This window comes from Cygnus olor, chromosome 5 (genome assembly GCF_009769625.2).
Source record: "Cygnus olor isolate bCygOlo1 chromosome 5, bCygOlo1.pri.v2, whole genome shotgun sequence".
In the NCBI taxonomy this organism is placed as follows: domain Eukaryota; kingdom Metazoa; phylum Chordata; class Aves; order Anseriformes; family Anatidae; genus Cygnus; species Cygnus olor.
This window is the reverse complement of record NC_049173.1, coordinates 29,137,741-29,161,070: the sequence shown is the minus strand read 5'-3', so window position 1 is coordinate 29,161,070 and position 23,330 is coordinate 29,137,741. Positions and strand designations below refer to the sequence as shown.

The window sequence follows — 23,330 nt, the reverse complement described above, 5'->3', positions numbered from 1 at the left end:
GTGTTTCGGGCCCCCACCGGGGGGGGGGGGGGGGGTTTGCTGGGTGAGCCGCAAGGAGAGGGGGCGGTAGGTAAGGGGGGGTCGGGAGGGGACTGCCACCTCCCTGAAACCGGAGGTGAATAAATTATGACCGGGCGAAAATCAGAACAATGTCTCGGAGCGAGTGTTTGCTAGAGAGTTACTGTTGTGGGCTTTGAAATCAATTGATACATAATTAGATTCCTCAAGAGAGGACAAACAAGGGCTGCCATTCACCGGCTCCTGCTCCCACATGCATCCCAAAGAGAGCGCAGGCTGCAGCCGAAACCAGCCAGCCAGCATTCTCCAGCACTAAAAACATATTCTGGCTTTGGGTGTTCATTTAACAAACAGATCCTTGAACCTTGCTTCTGTTTGCAGTTTATTTCGACCATGTTTCTTTGTGCTCAGTTCATTAAAACATGTCTCTTTTGAGATCTATTTTTACATTTCAAGAATCCAGTATTGTACTTTTTATGGTGGCAGATGGCCCTAGACATCCAAGCGTAAGCTCTTTCCTGCTTTTTTTTTTTTCCTCCCCTCTCTGCCTTCTTTCTTAGGTCCTTTCTGTGCTGCTCTTGAAGCCGTGAGCAGCAGCAGCCGCCATCCATCCCCTCCTGCGATGCCTGGGGCCAGCTCCCACAGCTCCTGCCCATGCATTGGGTGGAGCAGGAGCGGAACAGGAATGGAGCAGGAGCAGAGCAGACAGTGCTTTCTCCATACGGTAAGAGCACTTTCCACCTGGCTGCGTCCCGGTTGGGCATCTGGCACATCATCCAACTTCACATCCTCACCTTGCATTTGCCACCCATGACTGTTTTTGTGGTCTCCCACCAAGGGGCTTTGTTAGCTGGTGGGGTTGAGGTTTATCTTTCAGAGGGAGGGGAAAAGCTAGGTGCTACAGCCCAGGCACACAATGGGATTCCTGAAAATAAAGATCTGGCTTTGTGGAAAAGTGCTCTGAAGGAACGGGGAAAAAAGTATATAGCAATTGGAAAAGACACAGTACGAGTTATTGAACAACACAGCAGCCACCCCTGGCCAAGCGGGCCGCCTAACTAAGGCAATGGCTCAGCTCCTCCCTCTGCCCTCACGCTTGATGTACAAACAACAACCACTTCAAAACCTGTTATCAAACAAGGATCTGAGAGCTGCAGCCATTAGCAGAACTCACGTCAGATATGAATAGGATTAAAAACCAAACCAAAACGTGCCAGTGTCAAGACAAAGAAAGCTCTCTCAGGTGTTACAGACCCATCTCTTATGTAAGGTGCCAGTCTGTACTGTAGCCTACAACAGGCTGGGTGTCTTGGAGGCATTACAAACAGAATGACAAATTCCTGCATCCTGTTAAACACTGGGATCTTCATGAGGAGGTAAGGTAAAGCTGACACAGGAGATATTTGGAAATTTAGGCAGAGGTAAAGCTGTCTCCTCTATAGTAAAATGAAATAAAACCTGGGAAGTTTTCCAGCAAAGATGTTTGGTTGGATAATAACCAAAGCAGAAGCGCTCAGACATACACAAGAGTCTATTTTGATTATGTTGGTACAAAGATGTTACATTTATATATCTATATCTGTGCATGTGCGTATGCCATACCTGGGTTTATGTGGTTCATTGCTTTACCTGGGTTAAGCAGCAAGCTATGGGCAGAGCCAGCTGAAGCTCTTGGTCAGTGCAAGCAAGACTGAGTTTTGCTGCTCCACAGATGGGGTGCGCCTATGCCAACATAGGCTGCTGACATGATGGAGTGCCCTTCCTTGGTGCCCACCCCGGTATCCTGGCCTTGAAAAGTCCATTGCTGTAAATAATTGCTCCCTTTGTGTCCTGAACCAACCCCATCCACTGGCAAACTCTAAAGGAGGAGAACGTGGATTAGAGTTGGCCTGAAAGTCATCCCGTCTGCTTCAGTAGTACAGCCTAGAGGTCCCAAAATGCATCTTGCTGCCTTTCTGGTGAATCAGGGCAGGAGGTTAATGCACACAGCTTGCTGAAGCAGGTTTCCATTGGGACTGCAAGTCCTCTTATGCTGGTAGCCCCAGCCACAACAGGGAGTGCAGACAGGACCACCAGCCATTCCTGGCTGGATATGCAAAGTGCTTCAGCTGCACCAGGAGGATCCAACCCAGGATACCACTGCAGGCTCCTCCGGGATGAGCCTGTTTCAGGTTTGCCTCATGTCAGCCTCCAAAGAACCCCAGGTTTCTAGGAGTAGGCAGGAGGGGAAGAAACAATACAAGCACCTTCCTTTCCCCTCCACATGACTTCCCTTAACCTTCATCTAATGTGATGATGCTCACAAGTGAGTAGTGGCAGAAGAGATCTGTGCTCCCATGTTAGAAGCTATTGCCACCTTGATGAAAACCTTGGGACTTCTGTCATTTGGACACTGTTCCTTTTACAGTCTTCCAAGTGCTTCTTCCCTCCATCCTCCACATTCAGAACAAGCATATAGGTTGAGAAGGCATGGGAATGGGAAGAGCCTTAGAGCTGCCAGCTGTAAGCAAAGTCTTGGAGAGGTCAGAAAAAGCACTACGTAAACAGAGTAGTGAGCAGGAAGTGCTCACAGGGCAGGGAGTGTTTTGGGCTTGTCGGGGATGGGAAGGGGAAGTCTCTGCAGATCCAAGCTTGATTCATCTTAATCCTCTTCAAAAAACATCCAGGCCCTTCCAACACCTGCTCTTTTCCTTTGCCATCATCTTATTGCTTGTCTTGGTTATTTGCTCAAGAGTATATTAGACAGCTCTAGAGCTTTTGCTGGTAGAAGCATGAAAGCAGAGGCAAGGTGGTAGACATCCACTACTAACTATCCCACAGGTAGCACAGTCCTCTGCAGGGACCAGCCAGAGGAGAGCTTTTAAGAGGAGCTTAGGGACATCTGAAATCACCATTTCCCCCCATCGTACCGCAGATCAGATAAGGCATGAGGATGGGTGAGGAACATAATCAAGGACAATGGACAACCCAATGTCACATCACTTACCTGTGCTGCTGCCTGAAGGTCTCCCTCCTCCTGCAGGCTCCCCCAGGTCAGGGGCTCCCAGTGCAGGTGGAGCGGTTTCCCACCACCCTGTGAGCCTGGGGTCCTGGAGCACCAGCTCTGGGGTGGGCTCTGTCTGCAAAGCAGTTGGTCCTTTCTGGGTGCTGGACGCCTAGGTACAGAAACCAGCCTTTTCTTCGTGCAAAGGGGAGGCTTCAGCCCTGCAATAGGAACTGCCCACATCACGTTGCAACGTGAAGTGATGCAAACTTGTGTTTGTGCTGATTAAAGCCAGCAGGAAGGGCTAAACCTGGCAGGTTGTGAAATGGGAAGAGATCCGACTCCTTCATTTGCCCAAAACTGCCCAAATCCACCCAAACCACTGCCGGTGGGGAAAAGGGCCACAACAGTACTGTGTCATGTGTGTTACCTCTGCTGGTTCCACTGCACCAGAGCCCCTCAGCGCTGCCCCAGACATGCTCTGCACAGCATGGGGCGTACATCACCGAAAGCAGACACAGAAAGGACCAAAATCCTCACTGGCACCAGTTCAGCACCAAGGGGGCAAGAACAGCACCCAAGGGTGGGACAGGATGGGGGTCACCGCCCCAGGTTTGCAGGAGGTGGGCACATCTTCCAAAATCTGTGCCACAACACGCACACAGAGGCTGTCTGGGATTCAGGCATTCCATGCACAGCATCCACCTGGAAAAGCAGAGTGGAGCAAGAAAAAAAGTGTTGTTGATCTCCAGCATAGAAAAAATCATCAGTTGAAAAATGACAACAAATAAGTCCATTTCTGAGACACATGGACCAGAACTACCCACCAGGGGTAGAGGAGGCACTTGTCCAACCCTGGTGAGATCCACCGCCAACATCAGTGCTGGGCCCAGCACAGCTAATGCTAGCAACACTTACAAGATGCTAAAGGGGAATAGCAGATGACACCAGAGTGGGAAAATTCAGATGTCTGAGCTGCTCCCCTTCTCACAGCAGTGGGGCTTTTCAACCAAGTTGTCTACTGCTGGAACAGTTGGTATCCAGTATTGTATTTTGAAGGCAGCACTGCAGAGTCACTTTTTCATTTTATTAATTCCGTACAACATGCAGCTAGACCTCAGGTGCATTTTCAGAACGGTATCATCAGGCTGAAGAAAGCAATAATGAAAGGGTGCTGACCCACTTCATACCTAAGGTGCTTATCCATGCGGTAGGGCTAGAAGCTTCAATTTCTTAAAGTTTCATTTCTATTTCACTAAAATATGTATTTATTTCATGTAAGAATAAACTGAAATCTTTCTCCATGTTGTCATCCCACCTGTTCCACCCATCTCAACTTCCTCCAAGCCCAGACTGCTGCAATTAGGAATGGAAATCAGTGAGTGTTTTAATTGGCCACAATTATGTGGCATGTTTAAATCTCCAGTGATAACAAAGAGAACATAATGAATAACCTTGATGATTTTTTTAGTTGAGCATGTACTGCTTTAGTTTTATTGCACAAAGAAAACACCTGAAGTGATTTTAAAGTGAGTATAATGCTTAAAAAAAAAACAAGAACAACAACAACAAGAAAAACCACACACAAAAGCCAGGAAGTAATAGTAAAATTAAAGCATTTCAATTTTGATTTTTGAATAGATTTTAAATACTGTAGATGTCATGTTAGATAATGTTTTATTAATAAGAGTTCATGTACATGTAATTTGGCCAAAGAGAGGTGGCAGAGTTGTTCCAGGAGCAAAATCTACCATTATACAAAATCAAAATGTACTATTTTTATGATGAGTATTTAGTTTTAGTAAAAGAAAAAAGCAACAAGACATGCAGAATCTCAGAGTGGTAAGTACAGGGGAAAAAAAAGGATTGGAGTAGTATTTAAATGGGAGACAGAAATGAAACACTGGTAAAAGCTACTTGAATAAGCCTATAAAAGATCTAAAAAATATCAGAAAACTAGTGAGGCCAATGCTAGGAATGTAAAGAAGGAAGGCTTAATAAAGGTATTGAAGAAATAACGGGCAGTATTGTGGCAGCATTTAGAAAATTTGGGTGCCTCATGGGGTTTCTCTCAACTAGTCCTGGTTTTCAGCTGGCTGGTACTTTGTTCTTGCCAAAAATCCATCTTCAAGAGGGTCCAGGCTAGGTTCATTGAAACAGAGGGACCTAACATTGCTGATTAGGTATGGAAAACTTGACTTAAGTTGTTTTTGTGCTGCTAAATATGGAAATGGAGAAAAAAGGAAAGCAAATGAAATAGCAGTGAACGGAGCTGTGGAAGAGGCAGCAGTCTCAAAGCAAAGGGGAGGCCCAACCAGGAGGAGAAGCACAGAGGTTGTGAACAGAGAGACTGGGGAGCAAGTGACTGCACTGTGAAGGAGGATGTGCCAGGGAACAGGCCGGATCCCAGCTTGCCTCCTTCCTGAGGGATAGCCACCCTTAGCCCTGCAGCTGCTGAGATTGTTCCTAGCACACGCAGCATTTCACCGTCAGTAGTAGCTTGTAACATTGGTGTGCCTGCCAACCAGCACAGAGCACGGTTCCCCTACACAGAACACCAGGTTAAAACCTAGCTGTGTGCTTGTTGGTAATGTCAGGCATGGCAGTGCTTCTTTGAGGGCTCAGAGCATGATACTTTTCATTGGTGATTTTTGCCTGGTACAAGGACTGTTTCTCAGCTAGGAACAAACCTACTTAGCTAACAACTCCAAAATACACAGTAAGGAAAATTCCATTTTAAGCTCTTACCTGCTTAATTAGAAAGAGAAGCTGATGAGTTGGCTTGCAGACTCCCTATAGGTAAATACAGAAAGTTTAAAACAATGACATCACCACACCCTAGCCGGATGTCCCTCCATCCTCAGTTTCCTTGGGAGAATCTCAGTGTGTTGCCGCTCACCTAGGACAGGGTCTTTTTCCAAGGCTCCTCTCAGAAGGAAGTAAGCAGGGCCATCAGAGGCTCAGGTAGAGAGTTTTATTCATGAAGCTGCTCTTCTCAAATTACTGGCCATACCTCATCTGTGAGCATCCCAAATCTAGCAAATGGCACAGCAGCACTCACAGGGTGCTTCAGCAAGCTGAAGTCAATTACGTGCCAGGTGCATGTGATAGAGTTATTGCTGGCCTTCAAAATGCTTTGCAATCTGATCACACTTCCCAGCTTTTTTTTTCTCTCTTTTTTTTTTTCCTAAAACAGAGCTAATAAGCTACTTTCTGTAACAAAAAACTAAGACTTTCACCTATTCTAATGGCTTCAGAAGCTGTGACTCTTAGAAACAAATCACAAGATAATCATAGGATCACAAGTAATGGTACTGCTGCCATTTTAAACATCTATATCTTTGCTGCTCATAGCGTAAATACCATTCATTTCAAGCTGTAGCATAATATCTAGCAGTGAATTGGTGTGGCAGGCCAGTTTCCAAGGAGACATTAACCATAATCCTACCATTTTTGTAACCAGAAGAGCACTAAGCACAGCTGAGCTCCCACTGAACCCAGTTACAAGACCTTCATCACTTTCAACAGGAGGTAAAACAGGCTGCAAGGAACTGTGCACGCGTGTGATCTCGATGAATCCTCATTACAACGATAGCAGAAAGCACCTTTTTATTTTATGTGTGACCAGCAAATGTGTGCTTCTCTTCCAGCGGATGCACAGGGGAGATGGAAGAGAAACAGTCCTTTCCATTTGGTTGTTATCTAACAGGAATGACCAACATGTTCAGTAGCTTTCAATCCTGACTTTTCAGGCAGAGTAAAGCTGTAAGAGCCACCAATACCCTCAAAATAAGTCCAGAGGAACATGAAACCATCATCGGATAGTCCTAGTGTCTGGTGTTTTCCCATATGCTTGGTAAAAGGCAACACGTTTTATTATAGGTGGGACCCAACCTTCTATGTAAGCCTTTGCTGAATGTATTTTACAAATCCACATATAACAAACTGCCTGTAAGCAGCATAGAAATAAGAAATTCTTACAGATAGCTTATTCTCCAGATAGGTCTGTTGCTTTGTTTTCTATGGCTATTTTCCTAAACATGTGCCATTGTCTGCTGCAGAGGCAGTGGATGAAGGACAGCAGCCTGACCTCTCCTGGCAATTACTGCTTTTCTACAGTGAGATTCTTGCAGGCTGGAGCCTGATTTGTTCACCATAACTACTGATTCCCCACAACCTCTCTCATCAGCTGTGGGGTTTTGCTCTGTATTAAATGTTCTCTTTGCAGAGCCCTTGCTTACAAAGGCTTCGCTGGCACAGTGAAACTGCTGCCCAAAAATTCAGCTTGAAAACAGTTTCCAGGAATCATCTCTTCAAGCACTGTACTGCTGGAATGATCTTCCCCTGCGCCCCCCTACAAAATGCGCAGCCAAATTCATGCCTGACGTAAGCCATCCAAATCCATGCTGCGCTGCAGAGCTGTCCAGTGGGTTTATCTCACTGTGCACGTGATGCACATCTGTTCACTTCATAAAACTCCCTTCCATTCCTGGAATTGTGAAACACACTTCATCCTTTCCTGGAATACCTGTATTGGTAGGCTTATCCAACAGCTTTAAATACATACCTTTTTGGTTACTAGGCAACTTTTGGTCTCACAACAGAGCAAAACCCATCCTTTTTTCAGTTGTTTTTGTATTTACGCAGATGGGTTACCTTGTCGTGACTTGTTGGTTATGACAACCAGACACAACCAGAGTGAAATTTTAATACCTTTTTTTTCCCCCCCATATTAATCACAGCCAGGCACTCTGCTGGTATTTTAGGCAGAACAAGCGCCTAACTGCCTTGTTTTCATGTGGGCACGTGCATGTGTAAACAGTTTCCAGGTCTTTGGTCTTCAGGACAGGAAATCCTCTGCAGCCCAGCAGTGGGAGAGGCACAAAGTGGGCAGCGGGGGAAGGACAACAGCTATATATGCATAGAAATAGAAATCTGAGTTAAAGAGATGCATAGGCTTCCACAATTCAGAAGAGATTTTATCTTTAGCATATAACGCAATTTACAGTTTTGGCTGCACACTTTCCAAAACAATGACAGACACTCCTCCTGGGCGTCTTGCTTTCTGCTCATTTCTCTCTCTGCTTGGATCGTTCACCTAAAGGGTTGTGACCCATATTTCCACTTCGGCTGTTATAAAGGGTTATTTTGACGTGAGTGCCCTGGCTTGGCTCCGTTTCCACGTGAGCGAGCTGCTGTTTCCGGATGTGCTGTAATCAAGGCCCCGTTTACGCTGCGACAAGTTGGTCTCGAGCTCTGCAGCAGGCTTCCTGGACTTTTTTGTTTTGTTTTCTGTTTTGGTTTGGCAGCAGCCAAGCTGTGCATCAGGATTTCTGTGAGCTCGAGTATGAGCTGCGTATGAATGCTAGGGCTGGTATGGAGACCACTCAGTGAAGAAAAAAAACCCTGAAGGACAGAGCAGACTGCGTGCAAATGACATCGTTTAACTTCTGTTATTTTCCTCTGGCTGCGTTATACAGCGTGAGCACCGACAATAACACCACAGTCCAGCAGCAGAAGCATACATAGCCATAAAATTTTAGTTATTAAACACTTTCTGCCCCGTCCCTCTGCCTTTCTCCCATTTACTGCTCATTTTCTTACCCAGCTTGCATCTTGCCAATGGCATCACATCTGGTGGGACATTCTTTCCAAGTGAATCAGACACGTATGCAGATGTCATACTTTACATGAGCATCCATGGTGATGCAATACTGTAATAATTACATCTAATAATAATCACAAGCCCAGCTCAAGCCTCTCTTAATGCGAAGGGGGCTGTATCAAGCCCAACAGCCCTCACCAGTGCCAGCAGTTGGCATGAGGGGTTGTGTAATGCAAGAATGAGAGGATGCCGGTTGCAGCTGTGGCAGTGCGGAGGCTTGTGCTGTTCAAACTGCTGGAGTTCTGTTCCACAAACCTAGCGAGGGGGCTTTGGAGAAATTGCTAAATTTTGAAACGTCCTCTGATGGCTCTCTCTGGAAACATCCATAATTAACTGCCACAAAAATTCCACCCAGGGCCCCCTTCTTGCAGAAGAGTGCTGCGCACAGGTCCTGATAGCATCCGTATGGGCTTTGAAGGACCCAAGCATGAAGTCTGGCACACGGCTAGCACTGGCTGGAGAGTGATGAAAGATAGTGGAAACTGGAGATGGGACCCCAGCCCAGAGTGCAGCTGGAAATGGTGCCAGTGGCATTTCTGTGCAGTTTTACAGACTAGGGATGCTGTTTGGCCGCAGATGTTGACTGCAGTAAAACACGCACAAATTGTATAGTACAAATGTTGCTGGATTTAAAAGTTTCCTTGAGAAGTAATGCAAGTTTGCAAATCCGGAAGGAATATTGTTGGGACTTGTTGAAGTGCTCAATATAAACTGTAACACGCAAGCCATTAAAATGAAGATATTTGGCATTCACAGTTACACATATGGGCCTTTCAAAACCATTCTTCTGGTTTGGCAGCTCCTGCGATCCTTGAATGATGCATGACTTAGTTTTATACATTCCTGTAAGATGCTTCTGCGAAGTTGGCATTTTTTTAAAGCTTGTCACTTGTGAGCTGGAGAAGAAAGCTGACTACAAAATGTAGGTCTGGTCTGAGAGAAACTTGTGAAACCCACTTGCTTGCGTGGTTACTTTTCCAAATCCTAGCTGGTGTCTGGGCTTTGTGTTCGGTTGTTCGCCTGGCTACTTCTTGATGCACAGATCTTGAAGCAGACGTTTAGAAGCACCAGCGAAGCAGGATATGCAAACAAAATGTCAGAGCTGTCCGAGGCCAGGGACACTTTCTGTGCTGATAAGCGACTCCTATGAGTGGCCAAACTGATCCATCTCCCTCTCTGACAGTGCCTTTGTCTAAGGGGACTGTTGAGTGAGGCTTTAAGGCTAAGCAGAGGATAAAAACTTACAATTGACCATGTCCAATGACTGCCTCAATCATGTGACATTTCCTCCATGTACATAAAGGCATAATTGACACTTTGGACCTTGCAGATGTTTTGCAATTCATTTGGTTCCCACAAAGATATCAGAAAGTAAGTCTCGTGAACTGGCAATACTGTGCTTTCCTCTGAACATGTTCTTATCGCTAAAACGTATTTAGATGCAAATCGCACCATGTCTCATGGCCCCACTTGTTTTGTTTTGCTTTTTCCTTCCCATTGCCTCTAAACAGACTGTGCCATCATTTTTTCCTGAAAGTATAAAAATACTCAGACATTCCTGAAAAAAACAAGTACACTTGTCTTCTTTGCAAACGATCTGATTCACACGCCAATGTCAGTGTATCCTTTTGCCTTCTGCTCATGGCATTCTGCTTTATGCTTCCTAATTTAATTTGCCTTTCTGTCTGTTCAGTGATCCTTTCCAAAGAGAAATCTCTTTGCTGAGAAGCTATTTGCAGTGCTCTCAACAGAAGTAGATGCTGTGAACAACTGGTTGGCTTCATCTGGGTCTCAGAGGTCTGGACAAAGGAAGAATAGCATGGTCCAGAATGTTTCTTCCAGAAACAAAGTGAGTTCTGTGATTTCTTTCCATACTGCAGGTGCCACTTCTGCTTCTGCCTGTTTGGCTTCACATTTCTTTAAACAACGACAAACAAGATATATATATATATATATATATATATAGAGAGAGAGAGAGAGAGAGAAAGAGTTAACCGTCCTTCTGGATGCTACAGGCACACCCTTCCTTCCTTCCTTCCTTCCTTGCTTCCTTCCATCCATCCATCCATCCATCCATCATCCACACTCCTTGTTTTCTCAGATGATGAGGCTTATGTCAGCCTCAGCCACTAAAACAGGGCAGGAACTCAAAAAAGCAAAACTTTACAAATCAACGCCAGTCAAAAAAAGAAAGCACAGCTCCCATTTTATTTTTCTTCAGAGATGTAGAGACAGCCATTCTCATTCAGGAGCCAAACTGTGTGCCTTACTGTCCTGCATTTCCTTTATTTTCCTTTCCTAACCATTTAAAAAATAGTTTTGAATACACTCGGTGCTGCTGTATGTGAGGACTGACTGTGGTAGCTGGGCTCCTCAGTTCACTGCCTGCAGATACCCTGGGCAGCTGGCTTCTCTCAAGGTGGCGAGGTTTCTCCCTCTCTGTCTATCCCTTTCCTCTGCTCCCACAATGCACAAGAAGAATATCTGAAGGTCACAAAGTCTTACCACTAAACTGCATGAAATCGCAAATCTGTGATTCTGCTACAACACGGCACTGAGGTAATTTTATCACTTTCAAACAAGGTTCTAAAATATAAAGGTACAGCATCAGAAGGATGACTAAAAATGGAAGGAACAGCATAGAAGGAATGACTGAAAACTTCAACTTTGCTGGATCAGTTCATGTATTACCCTTGTCTTCAGACACAACCAGGCTTATTGCAGCCTTGGTTGGGGCAAGATCATTTCCTACTGTAGAAGGCTATGTTATTTGTCCATGGAAAACCTAATAAGAATCAAAGATACTGGTGAACAAGTTTGGGTGAACCCAAAAAAGAAAAGTTTGCCACTTTTATAAATAGCGGAGGAATTAAGGCTATAACAAACTTTAGGGAAACGAGTGGATCCTGGTGTCTTCATGCCAAGACTGAATGACTTTTTGTAAGATAATGCCTAAGTCAGACAAATTGCTTGGCTCAGGAGAGAGTTACTGGGTGAGATCTACGGCCTGCGTCATACGGAAGTTCAAGCCAGCCAGTCTAATGGGCTCTTCGGCCCTTAAAACCCATGCAACCAGGAGCTGCAGGACGTCTTGAGTCAAGCAGAGAAATTCCCTGCCTTTGCAGGCAATCACAGATTAAAGAAGTGACATCTTACAGCTGGCAGGGCATTTTGGCCCCCAGCATTTACACTAGGGTGATGTTGCACAATGCCTCTTCTCTGATGGTGAGAAACCTTTGTGAATGTATTCATGGGTGATGTACATATTTGTCTTGTGGTAGCATTGTCCTGCAGGTGAAATGGCACTTCTTCCTGTATGTTCTTAAGGAGAGCAACCTTAACCTTTTGCTTTGCTAGGCTAGACAGAGAAACTCTTAATACAGGCTCTCAAGTCACCTGACTGCTCTGGTTACCTTCCTTTGGCTCCATTCTGCTTTCAGAAACAGATTGCTCCAGCTCAAGTAACCAGACCACTACACAGCATTCCAGATGAAGTCTTGGTACTGCACCCTGCTTCCACAATTCCTGAAGAAATACCTCTCCTCTTCTCAGACCAGGAACACCTTTTTCAGGAAGGACTGCCAGCTTGGGTTCACTTTCAGTTGTTTTCACATACTGAAGAAATGCAGAGGGAGCTCAGGGCTGCAGCTTGCTAGTCAGATCTGCGGTCCTCAGGACAGGAAGACAGCTTGTGGCAAAAACTACATCTGGTGGGGTTTACTACCCAGCCCCCTTTGAGTGGAGAGTGGGGGGGAGAGGAAGAATTAGTCAGTTTTTCATAGGAAACATTACTTCACTTTACTTCACCTTCCCTGTAAAAAGATCCTAGAAATTAATACGGGAAAAGCACCTTGTGTGACATACACAATCCTCTGGGTTTCGCGATCCTGACAGCCCATCGTTACACGCTCCAGGACTACCCAGACCTTGCAAAGCAGTACCTTTCCCTGCGAGACCTCGTCTTCTCTGGAGCTATTGCTTTTCCTTAAAGAGAAGCGAAATTCCCTTTAGATATTGCCTTTATATTCACCAGAGAACGTGCAGACTTCCAAACTAAGCAGATTTTCTTTTTCCCCTCTGTTATGCTCTGACTAAAATCCCCTCCTTTGGCAGTGCTCCTCAGGGTTACCTCTCATTGTGATTTTCTGCCACCAGCTCAGAGGTCTACCAAACAAGGTGTCAGGAGTGGATTCCTGTTGAGAAAACCACACACCCTATTTCTGCTTATCCCAGTGGTAGATCTGAAATGTGTTAGGCAAATCTTTCAAAAAATTGTCTTTAGGTCATATATTCATTTTACAAGTGTCACTTCAAAAGTATAATCTCCAGTCTGCTATGAATGAGTGAAAATATTGAATCAGATTTGACATTATTACAAACTTACCATGATGTTTTGAAGGATATAGATGCTGTTAGTATTTGATACATATACACAAAAGCCCTCTTAACTCTTATTAATGGCTTTCTAATATTTGACCTTCACCTGAGAGATAGGATGCAATATCTTTTAGAAGTTACTCATACCTTGGTTGAGGAAAGCACTTGGGCTTGATGTTCAGCATATCTGCTTAGAGGTCACCGACATTGCCTTAATTGCGTGTTTTAATACTTTTTAAAACCTCATGCTTCATCTTACAGGTTTTTAAACAAGTATTTTCAGTTTCTTTGAATGAGCAATCTACTCCATGCAGATACATGAAGAATTTTGTGGGATTTTGGCAATTTGTGGCAATTGCAACTACCTAGCACTGCTAGTCTGACTGTTCTGTGACAGAGTAAAGGGTTCTGAGTGACATGCATCTTTCACTGGTGGAGAAGACATCTATTTGCTACTTCTGTTTGCTGATGAAACTTTCTGAATTACAGTGCTAGAACTGAATTTCAGGGTACTATGCATAATTCCTATGCTTGATCATGGTTACAGCCCAGACTTTGGCTCCTTAAATAAGCAGAGAATATCAGCACTCAAAAAACAAAGTCACTTCAGAAGAACCCCCCTAGAAGTCTGAAAGGAAAGCAAAGCAAAGCCAGTGGTTTTCTTTTTTCTTTTTTTATAGTTCCTAGCAAGGAAAAATCCAGAGACCTGCAGTCAATGAGCAGACCTACTTCTTCAAGAAATTATTTTATCTATGAAGGCTTTAAGCTTTTTCAGCTGGCTTAAAAGATGCAAGTACCTAAAAAAAATGAAGTAGACAAATAAATAAAGTCACCTCAGCGCTTCATGGATATCCTGGCTTTTGCAAAGGCTTGTCCAACCACAACCTAAATAATTCAAAGCATTGTTGTCAGGCAGCAGCCCAATCCTCCTAAATAGGCACTTGCCTTATCACTCTACAGCAGATGCTTCAGCCAACCATTGGATATTGAAAACATAAATAATGAAACAAAATTTGGAGACAATAGTTTCTGGGCTGGGGACAAAATACTCATGGATATTGTCAGTCTCTGAGTAACCAAGCAGCAAAAGCTCAAGTGACAACAATAGGAAGGAGAAGAATAGGGACAAGTGAGGAGGCCTGAATCTCAATAAGGCGCAGAGCTGCACATGCTGCTGTTACCCTAGAAACTAACCTCTCCCCTGAAGAGGTTTGCCGGGGCATTGTTTGGGGGACACAAGATGTGTCATACACCAGATGGTCGTGTGCTGTATAACTCAGTTATCTGAGAGGACAGAGTAAAGGAATGCACGCTGCAGAGCTGGTCGGAGGGCTGAGCAGGGCACCATCTGTTCTTTCAGACCCAAGGCACTTTGCTTTTTTTTTTTTTTTTTTTTCCTCTTTCCAAGAAAGGACGGGAAAACAAAATTAAAATGATTCACCATTCAGGAAAAAGAAAAAAAAAAGCTTAATACAGTTGCCATATCTCACTTTCATTTAGCTAATTTTATCCCTGGGTTTTATGTCAGGTGAATTGCTTTTTTACGCCTGGGAGAGCAGCAATTATTTCTCTCTCAGGAGTCTATCATTTATAAATAAAACCCCTTTGAGACCTCATCAGTCATTCACCATCTGAAAACCCCCAAACGCTTCTAACCATATGCTCTCAAAAGTCCCCTCTCTCCTCCCTGAAGTTGCGCACGAATGTTTGTGCAATGCGGGGGAAAGAAGTCTTCCTTTCCAGGAATTGTTCTCCGCCTCTGTCGGGAGTGGGAAGGGGGGAAGGAGGAAAACAAAAAGCCAAAATGAAAATCGCAGCCTGCATGACTGGTGTAGGAAGGAAATATTAATCACAGCTTGCACGACGCCAAGGAGCAGTGACTAAGACGTCTGTTAGGTGAGGCAGAAGTAGGTGTGGGCATAAGAAAACATCGTGTGAGCCTGCTGCCGAAGAAAGGCTCGCTGACTTCCAGACGGGTTCGGATCTGGGAGAATCAGATGGAAATTAAGGTTCAGGACATGTCAGAGTACATTAAGGGTGTATTAAGGCTTAGGGCTTCAGTGCAAGAAGATGAAGAGAGGGTAGTAAAAGTTGGTTAGTAAAAAAGTAGTAAAAAAAGTTGGAAGAAGCGTGAATGAACTGTGTATGCCTGGGGCAGTACTTTTGCTCAGTGACAGACCTGCACTCTGGGCCAGCCCCTGCCTGGGGGCTCACCTTTCTGCTCTCCTGCTTCGGCCTTCTGCCCCATGGCAGCCTCCAACTTGCATACTAAGCCACCAAGCTCCCCTATGGCCGCAGCAGTGCCCAGGGGTCTCAGTGCAGGGAGCAGCCATTGGGTCCTGCAGCAGGTAGCCAGCCTTTAGCATTTAATTTCCAGTATGCAGCACTTGCAGAGAAGGTCAGGTTAAGCACGTGTTCTGTCATTTGGATTTTAAAAGATGAACTATGATTCAAAATGGTATTATGGCTTGCAAAGAAACCCTCGCGCTGTGGGATCAGTCCTCAGGCCAGCGGCTCTCACCTGTGCACATCCTTCTCTGCCCATCAGACCCACATCAGATGAACATGAAGGAGAGGAAATGTTTGGATTAATTTAGAGGGAAATCTCTAGGGAAATCAAGTAGAAAGCATGGAATCAAAGCAGAAAATTTACATGCAGAATAAGGGCCAAAGATGGAAAAGGAGTAAAATATGAATCACATTTTATATTTAGGTTACAGATAGCTCAGGTAATAACCTGATTAGGCAATCGTTAGGTCTAACAAATTATTAGGCAATGTTTAAATGGCAGTTATAGATGATAGCATCTCACAAACTGCATGTAATCCTAATATTTCATACATGTTTCTAGTTCTTACAGCACTGGTAGTGCTTGTAACAACTCTATCTAATGCATTCATCTTTATGAATTAACGATCAATATACTCTTAAGGCTGTAACACACAGCATGACTGAAAGTTGGATTTGTTTTGCTCTTTGGCTTTTTACTTTTTCCTACAAGACTGCCAGTGTCTAAATTTCTAAATAAAAAAAATCACACAAAGGAGCTGATATGTCTCCAAGTAATCCCCTACTTAAATGGATTAGAATAAAAAGAATGAGTTATTAAAAAGAATAACATCAACAATAATATTTTATTCATTGCAATTAACAAAAATGATCAAAAACTGTCCAGTGACAAACTAAAAAATCATCACACAGCAGAAGCCCTTGCTGGCTCTGGCAGGGAACACACATTAGCAGGGTGAACTACGGAGCACGGAGAGCAGCAGCAATGCATTTCAGCATTTCAGTGTGCTTTAAGGGTTGTGTGAAATGCACAGGCACTGCATGCTCGGAGCGCTACACATATACTTGGTAAATTATGGCAAGAAAATCTCCAAAGCTTCTTCTTTTCCCCCCCTCTGGGGATTTGCCTCTCTCTGATCCAAGAAATCTCACTGGCGACCGCCTATGCCACTTTCTGCACCTGGCCGAGTGATTTACCAGAAACTTGACAGGGTCGTGGAAGCTTTCTTTTCTTTGTTCCATGGGTGTCTGCCATGGAGAGCCAAGCCTGGATTAGCTGAGTCTAAATCCCTGGGCAGTTCGCCAGAGCAATGCTAGTTCTGAAGAAAACGGAGCTCCAAGATGATTTTGAGATCGGCTTTATGCATCAGTTCTTCTTAGGTGCAAATCCATGGGCAGAGAGCATAATGCCTCACGTCGGGCTGGTAAGCTGTTCCCCGTAGGCAGCAGTTGCCAGCCAATGTGGGAGTTATGTGAACTTTCTGCCTGATTTGGACAATGCTGTTTCTCTGGGGCCAGCCCTTCCCTGGCTCCCTCGCCAGCCATGTAGGCATCTTTTCACTGGACAACACGCTGCGTTACAATAATGTGTATGGACATGTTTAATAATACGCCTATTCGGCACCTGCATTTTCCTTGTTGTGGTGCCAACCATTTTGTCATATTAGCTTTTAGGTCGTTGTCGTTCGGAGTAATGTGAGACTTGCCATGCTGTCTTGTAAAAATATCACTCTGTTTTCCAGCATCTTTCTGTAGCTGCCCCGAAGGCAAGGTGCACAAAGCCTTCCAGAGGTGGTGGCTCCTGGGAACGAGTCTTCTGCAGGTCTCCTCCTAACCCCAGGAGTCAGAGATGCTCTCGTGCCCCAGGGCTGGGGGTTGTATCTGTTCGGAATATCTGCTTTAGGGAGGGGGGAACTTTTAGCCCAGTTCCCGTGGAAACAAGGTTAATGCACTCACACTGTGTTTGTTTTGCCTCCCCCGAATAACTTTTGAACCTGTCGGCCTAGTTCAACTAAACTTGACAGAAGGGTAGAGGTCTGCAAAATAATTAAGTTCTTGTAAGTTTTGTGAAAATAGGCATTGAGGCAGAAGAGAGGGGGCCCCGCCACTGCCTGTTCTAAATGTCCTGGCCATGGAAAGGCTGAGCGTGAATTCACATCTCATCAGGCACCAGGGGAATGACACAGGAAACAGACCCGCTAAACATCGCAAGCGCAAAACAAAGTTTCAGCTGAAATTTGCACTTCTTAGACATCAAAGTGATCCCACGGACAAGACACAAAAAAGCCAGTGTTCACAGAAATACTTGTTAGTTTCTATTTGTACTCAGCAACTTCTTGTTCACAGGACCCAATCCTTGCTGGAACTTGGTTAAGTATTGCTGAGCACCAGGGCAATCTTGTAGTGACAGGTCTCACACATGCTTGGGTACCAACTATTTCTTTCTATTAGTTTCAATATTGCTTCCCTTCATGTTTCCTCATCATAGCTGCCACTGGCTAGGGAGCCCAGGAGCCAAACTGTTATACAAATTATTTAAAATGAAATTTCAGGGCATTTAAAAATGTATTTCCTTTTGTGTAAAATCGTTTTATTATGCGTGTTCACAAGTGGTAGGTAAGGAAATTTCTTATCAGCAAAGTAGAAAGAAATACCTCTAATATTGTCATGGCTTGAAAACATGAGAGAAACATGAGAGTAGTATAAGCCAATGCTTTGAAAACAGAAACACGAAACAAACTTGTCAATTCAGATGTCTTTGTGACCACAAGGAAAGCAATACTGCAGATACAACTGATTCCAGCTTCCACTAAACCTACGGAAAGCCTTCTTTAACAGATTTTGAACTTGCAAAGGCTTACATCAATCTGCATGGACTGAGTAGTCCCACCAAAGGCAACAGCCCAACTCCTGCTTGTAAATGAAGCACACAAGTAGATTTGTGCAGGAGTGGGACGTAAATGGGAGTTGCATCAGACCTTTAATCTTTTTCCTTTTCTTCTTCCCTGCCCCTCCTCTTCCCAAACCACCATCCCATCAGTGAAACGAGAACAGTAATACCCATCTCAGCAGGGAATGTGAGGATTAGCTTAAAACTGTTTTTACCTTTTCTCTTTTAAACTCACAGAAAAGAAAATCTTTCTGTATTTATTTTTTTTTTTATAATTCAAGGAGCAATTTGTTTCTTGCCCAAACCTTTCTAGCTCAGCGGGTGGGGGAAGCCCTGGAATATTTCCACCTTCCTCAGAACTGATGATAAATCAGCACAGAGGTGTCTGCTAGCCACAACTGCTGCTAACTTGCTGCAGTAGAATGGCCGTTTTGTCTGCTGACATCAAATTATTTCTCTAGCATTGGAGCATAATGCTGGCCCATTACATTATTTGAAACAAGCCTACTTTAAAATAGAAGAGTGAAATGTCCAGACTTCTCTTCTTTTGTAAGATACTTTGTGAAAGGGAATCTGAAAAGCAATACCCGATAGTTGTCAGTGTGGCAGCAAGTGCTTCCAGCTCTGAAATTGCATAGGCTCAGAATAATAACAGCTTTTCATATATATTACATTTATATAACTATGGTCACTAAAGTCCCTTTGTGCTAGGCATGGAGCAGACATACAGAAAGAGGCAGTCCCTGTCCCAAGGAATTTGTGGTCTCAACAGATAAGTGGGCTGAGCGGAAGAGATGGGGCAACAAATGTGGCCCAACAGGTGAAGGGACTCGCCCAGAGGTCACACCATGGATTAATGCTAATGCCAGGCACAGCACTTATCTCTCTTAAAGCCCAATGCAGCTCAGACCAGGAGCAGATTTTTTGGGGCTGAGATTTACTTTTTAGGTAGGGATTGGAGTTACACCAATCTTGTAATCCAAACTGCTATCGAGCTGCACAGAGAGAGACTCTTTCTGCAGCCTCAGGCAATTCTTTGTTTTAACAGAGATTACAAAAACAGGGTAGAGAACCATGAAGTCAAGGCTTTGCCTACCTTACAGTTTCCTTTGGCCTTCTTCACACAATTTGCAAACATTTCCTACCCACTTTAAAAAAATGCTCTGAACAATTTACTTGAACAGCAGACACGAGCAAATGACGTTTCAACAGCAACATACTGTATGACAGCTACTTCAGACAGTGAAGGCATCGAGCTGCTCAGCTCATCTTCCTGTTACCCTTATTCCACAACAAAGGATAGATAGCAGTGGAAGAAAGATGTTGAGGTACTTACTTTCAGGAGAAGTCTTCCAGGTACGAAGCCCCAGCAGATGAGACAAATCTAGTCTGTTCCTCAGAGCAGAGAGGTAAGACCTGTCTCTGGTGAGCAGCTGGGGATGGCTACCTCCAGGCAGCTGCGTGATGAATTCTGATGGCTCAGTTTAAGACAGCCTGGAGAATGGATCTTCTCTAAGGGCAAGGTGGATTATGGAATTTGAGGTCACAGGTTTCAGAGCTGGTGCTCTTTCTGAAAGGATCAGCTGGACCCAGATGTGGAATCAGGCCTCATAGCAACCTGCCATCAGAAGAACTTTAAAACCTGATTTTTCTGAGGATACTGGTGATGGAGATGTTCGAAAGGATAGAGACAAACTGACATGCCAACACAAGGGAATTATCTTTTACATGAGATGTTTACTGTGAAATACTGTTATCACTCAGATCAAATGCCAAACAGAAAATGTAGATATGATCTTGAGAACAAACAGATCGGAATGGATGTATTTGCTGGTTATCACAATGCCGCTAGAAAGGCATAGACCTGGATGCTTTAAGCAAGTGCTAAAAGATGCATCTTTTTTCCCCAGGGCCACCCCAGCTGATTAAGTCCTGCTTTTTTTTATTTCTCTAGTAAAAAATCAGCAGAAGTTTCCAGTCCTGTGCTGCAACTGAGACATCCATACACTGTACTAAGAGAAAAAAAAGAAAAGCCAGCAAATTTCCCACATGTATCAAATTTCTGGATTTTAGAAAAAACAGAAGACACGGTACTCTTGTCCTGTATTTTATTAGGAAATTAATAGGCTGATTGATAAGCTGAAATTACAGAGTGAATTTCATTGAAAAAATATTCAAAATCATCGCAACAATTTTGATTTTCTATAAAACATAATGCCCAGGTACAATTCCTGTTTATGTCTGTAAATGTCTACACCCTTAACATTTTTATCTATTGTACAGCAGCAAGACCAGATAATTATAACATGAAGTTAATTAAATACAGTATACTTTTCTCTGCAGTCCAAGTGAAATAGATGAAATGTTTAAAACAAAGTCCAGCATATAAGCAGTACTATGAGATGGTTCCCTGAAATCTCAATTTGGACTGCTTGTATATAACAAAGGTTTATAATGGGAACTGCTGTGTAAAATTATGATGCTTTAGGACATCAGTTTTCCAATAGTTTGTTGTTGGTTTTTAAGTCTGCTTGCTTTCAAACAAACACTGAAATCTTACATTTTTACATCCATTGCTAGATTGAAACACAAGTTACAGACTTCTCACTTTGCTAAAGTCGCAGCAGCCGAGACATCCCTGGGGTGGGGCAGGAGATCTGGCTGCGCCTGCCTGCGAGGCAGGCTGGGATAGCGCAAAGCTCTGATGAGCTGTGCCTTGCCGCAGAGATTTGTTCAGCATGGAGCCCTGGTTCCTCGCTGCAGGCTTTCATTGCAGCTCCTTTCCTTTCCACCTGCATGGTGAGGCTTAGAGAGCTGTTGCTGGCACCTGGTGTCCCCAGCTGGGAGGGGACTACTGTTGGTACAGTTTCTGCAGTGCGGTTCCCTAGATGTGTATGATGCTCAGAGTGCAAGACCTGATTAACCTGTCCATGTCTCCCCCTTCCTTTGCCCGCAGTATGGGCTACCATCACCACACTGGACTAATTAGCTGTGCTGTCATCCTCAGCTTTCTGACACTGTCAACCTTAAAAATGTTCTGCTTTCAAAGAAGGGTGGGTATGGTACAGGTGCTGGCTATCTGTGAGGGTTGAATTTCAGCCTTAGTAATCAAATCTCCAATCCTGCTAAGGTTGTGCATGTGCAAAATCACACCAAGCCAAACTCTGCTGTTCTTACTGCAACTATAACATGGGGTAATGTGGTTTGTAGGTGAGGCCCTGTGTCCTCTACATTAGAGCTAGCACTTTTAAATACCAAATGACTCTGGAAGGGAATCAAATTTCTCAAGCTGTTATTCAGGAAACTATTCAAATTGTCATGTATGCTGTCTGGATGAGAGATGCTTTCCTGAACTGGGGCCTCAAGTCCTGCAAGAATTATGGATGCTCAGCTAAAGCACTTGACCTGCAAGTCCAGTCACTTCAGACTGCTGTACTATTTTTGGATAGTGTAAGCTAAAAAAAAGAGTAGATTTAAGAAGAAGTGGGCCTTCTTTTTAAAAAGCTATTTCAGGACAAGTACATTCAGACCACTCTGTTTTCTATTTATATATAAATTCTTTGGCAACAATTTCCTAGAAAGCAGAATCATTTTTTCTATATAATACTTTATAGTCTCCCCATGAAAAACTGATATCTTAAAAAATCTATAGTACTTTCCACTATAAATAGTATTGTTCCAGATTAAGGATTAGTTCCTCCCTGAAGAAAAACAGATTAAAAAAATCTGGTCATTATCTGATAATGTTTATATAGCAACGTTAAAATAAAACAGCAAAAGAAAATCATTCAGCATGTGGTTTGTCATTCTCTAGAATGTTAGTGGTATGTTTATACAATAAAACAACATAAGTTATCCTACTTTGTTTTAAAAACATTAGTAGTAGAAATATATTGCTATCTGCAGATTCATAAACAAAATGCACATTTTCCATCTAAGTTCAAGTATTATTAGAATATTATTATTACTATTATTATTATTAAAGGATCCCTAAATCCTTGCAATTTTGCCTCTCTTTACATTGTTTTGGTCTTTAGGAGCAATAATGAGTTGTGATCATTTTTGTTGACGAACAAAATCAATGTGGAGGTTTCTGTAAGTTTTGCCTGGTAGAACACAGCCTGGCAATCCTTAGGCTACTACGAGCGGCTTTTAGAAGAGTGTGTTTGAGACTAGTGGTGTATATACACAGCAGTCACGTGCTTTGTTGGATGGCAGATAAACTTAATTCCTTCCAGATTCTCAGCATTCAGTCCCATTTAAAGAAGAAAGGTGGGAAGAGCCCAATCCAGACTTATACCATATCAGGATATATCATCTTCGTTTCTTCTTGGTACTGTCAGTTGCTCATAGGTTGGTAGGGTGTTATTAGGGAGAAAGAGATCTGAATTAACGTTGTTGCCTCTCTGAGATGATCTGTTGTTCCCTTGATCCCCCTGCTGACTGGAAACCAGATGATGCAGCATATCTGTAATGAGGTTCAGTTTCTGGTCCATCTGTGTAACCTACGAGGGCATAGGGAAGGTTTGTTTAGTGTCAGCGTGTGAGAAAATTGCAACAAGCCACGTGATACAAATGTGATGTTAAAATGACTCTTTTCTCAATTAGCATGACAATAACCTCCAGGAAGACACCAGAGATCCACAGTTCCACAGCATTAGAAATTTAACGCAACTGGTCAGTGTTGGATGAGGAGAGGCCTGTTAATTCTCATCTCTGGGATGTGCTTTGACAGTTGTTTTATACCTGGATGAATGCATGACAGGTGGGCTTTTAAAGAGATGAGCTGGGATAGGGAACTCAGTCCCAGAACTGAGCTTCTGTGTTTTTGTTGCTGTTGTCATTATTGTCTCCATATATTTTTAAAACATTATAAACTACTAACATGCTTATATGCCTTAATAATACCAATATGCTATAGTAAACATCCACCCTACTTGCAGTGATCTAATCCAGAGTAAACTAGGACTGACTGATGCTCTCTTTGTTACATTTGGGTCCAATTACCAACTCAGGCCACAGAATGCCCCACGGATATTTTTGCTGATGCAAGTGCATAACAGCTGCATTCTGTGGCAAGGGGAGGGAGTAGGACATGATTTAGTTTC

At 43.6% G+C, this 23,330-nt stretch overlaps 1 protein-coding gene and 2 long non-coding RNA genes across 4 annotated transcripts in view; 1 reads left to right on the top strand and 2 right to left on the bottom strand.

Annotated features, from left to right (window-relative positions):
* LOC121070476 overlaps window positions 1-23,330 on the top strand; it is a 56,190-nt gene that overhangs the window by 319 nt on the left and 32,541 nt on the right. For both annotated transcript variants that reach the window (XR_005820100.1, XR_005820101.1), the window contains exon 2: window positions 579-742. This is a non-coding gene — a long non-coding RNA (uncharacterized LOC121070476). The remainder of the gene's footprint in view (window positions 1-578; window positions 743-23,330) is intronic.
* On the bottom strand, window positions 736-6,129 carry LOC121070478. Its single transcript, XR_005820102.1, has 3 exons — window positions 5,901-6,129; window positions 5,750-5,794; window positions 736-3,706 (listed from the first exon to the last, which is right to left on the bottom strand). It is a non-coding gene; the product is annotated as an uncharacterized LOC121070478 (long non-coding RNA).
* The window catches only part of KCNQ1 (potassium voltage-gated channel subfamily Q member 1), a 344,271-nt gene continuing 341,138 nt past the window's right edge, over window positions 20,198-23,330 (bottom strand). Inside the window, 1 exon segment of the mRNA XM_040557701.1 lies at window positions 20,198-22,727. Within this exon segment, the coding sequence (XP_040413635.1) occupies window positions 22,527-22,727 (201 nt within the window). The 3' untranslated portion in view covers window positions 20,198-22,526.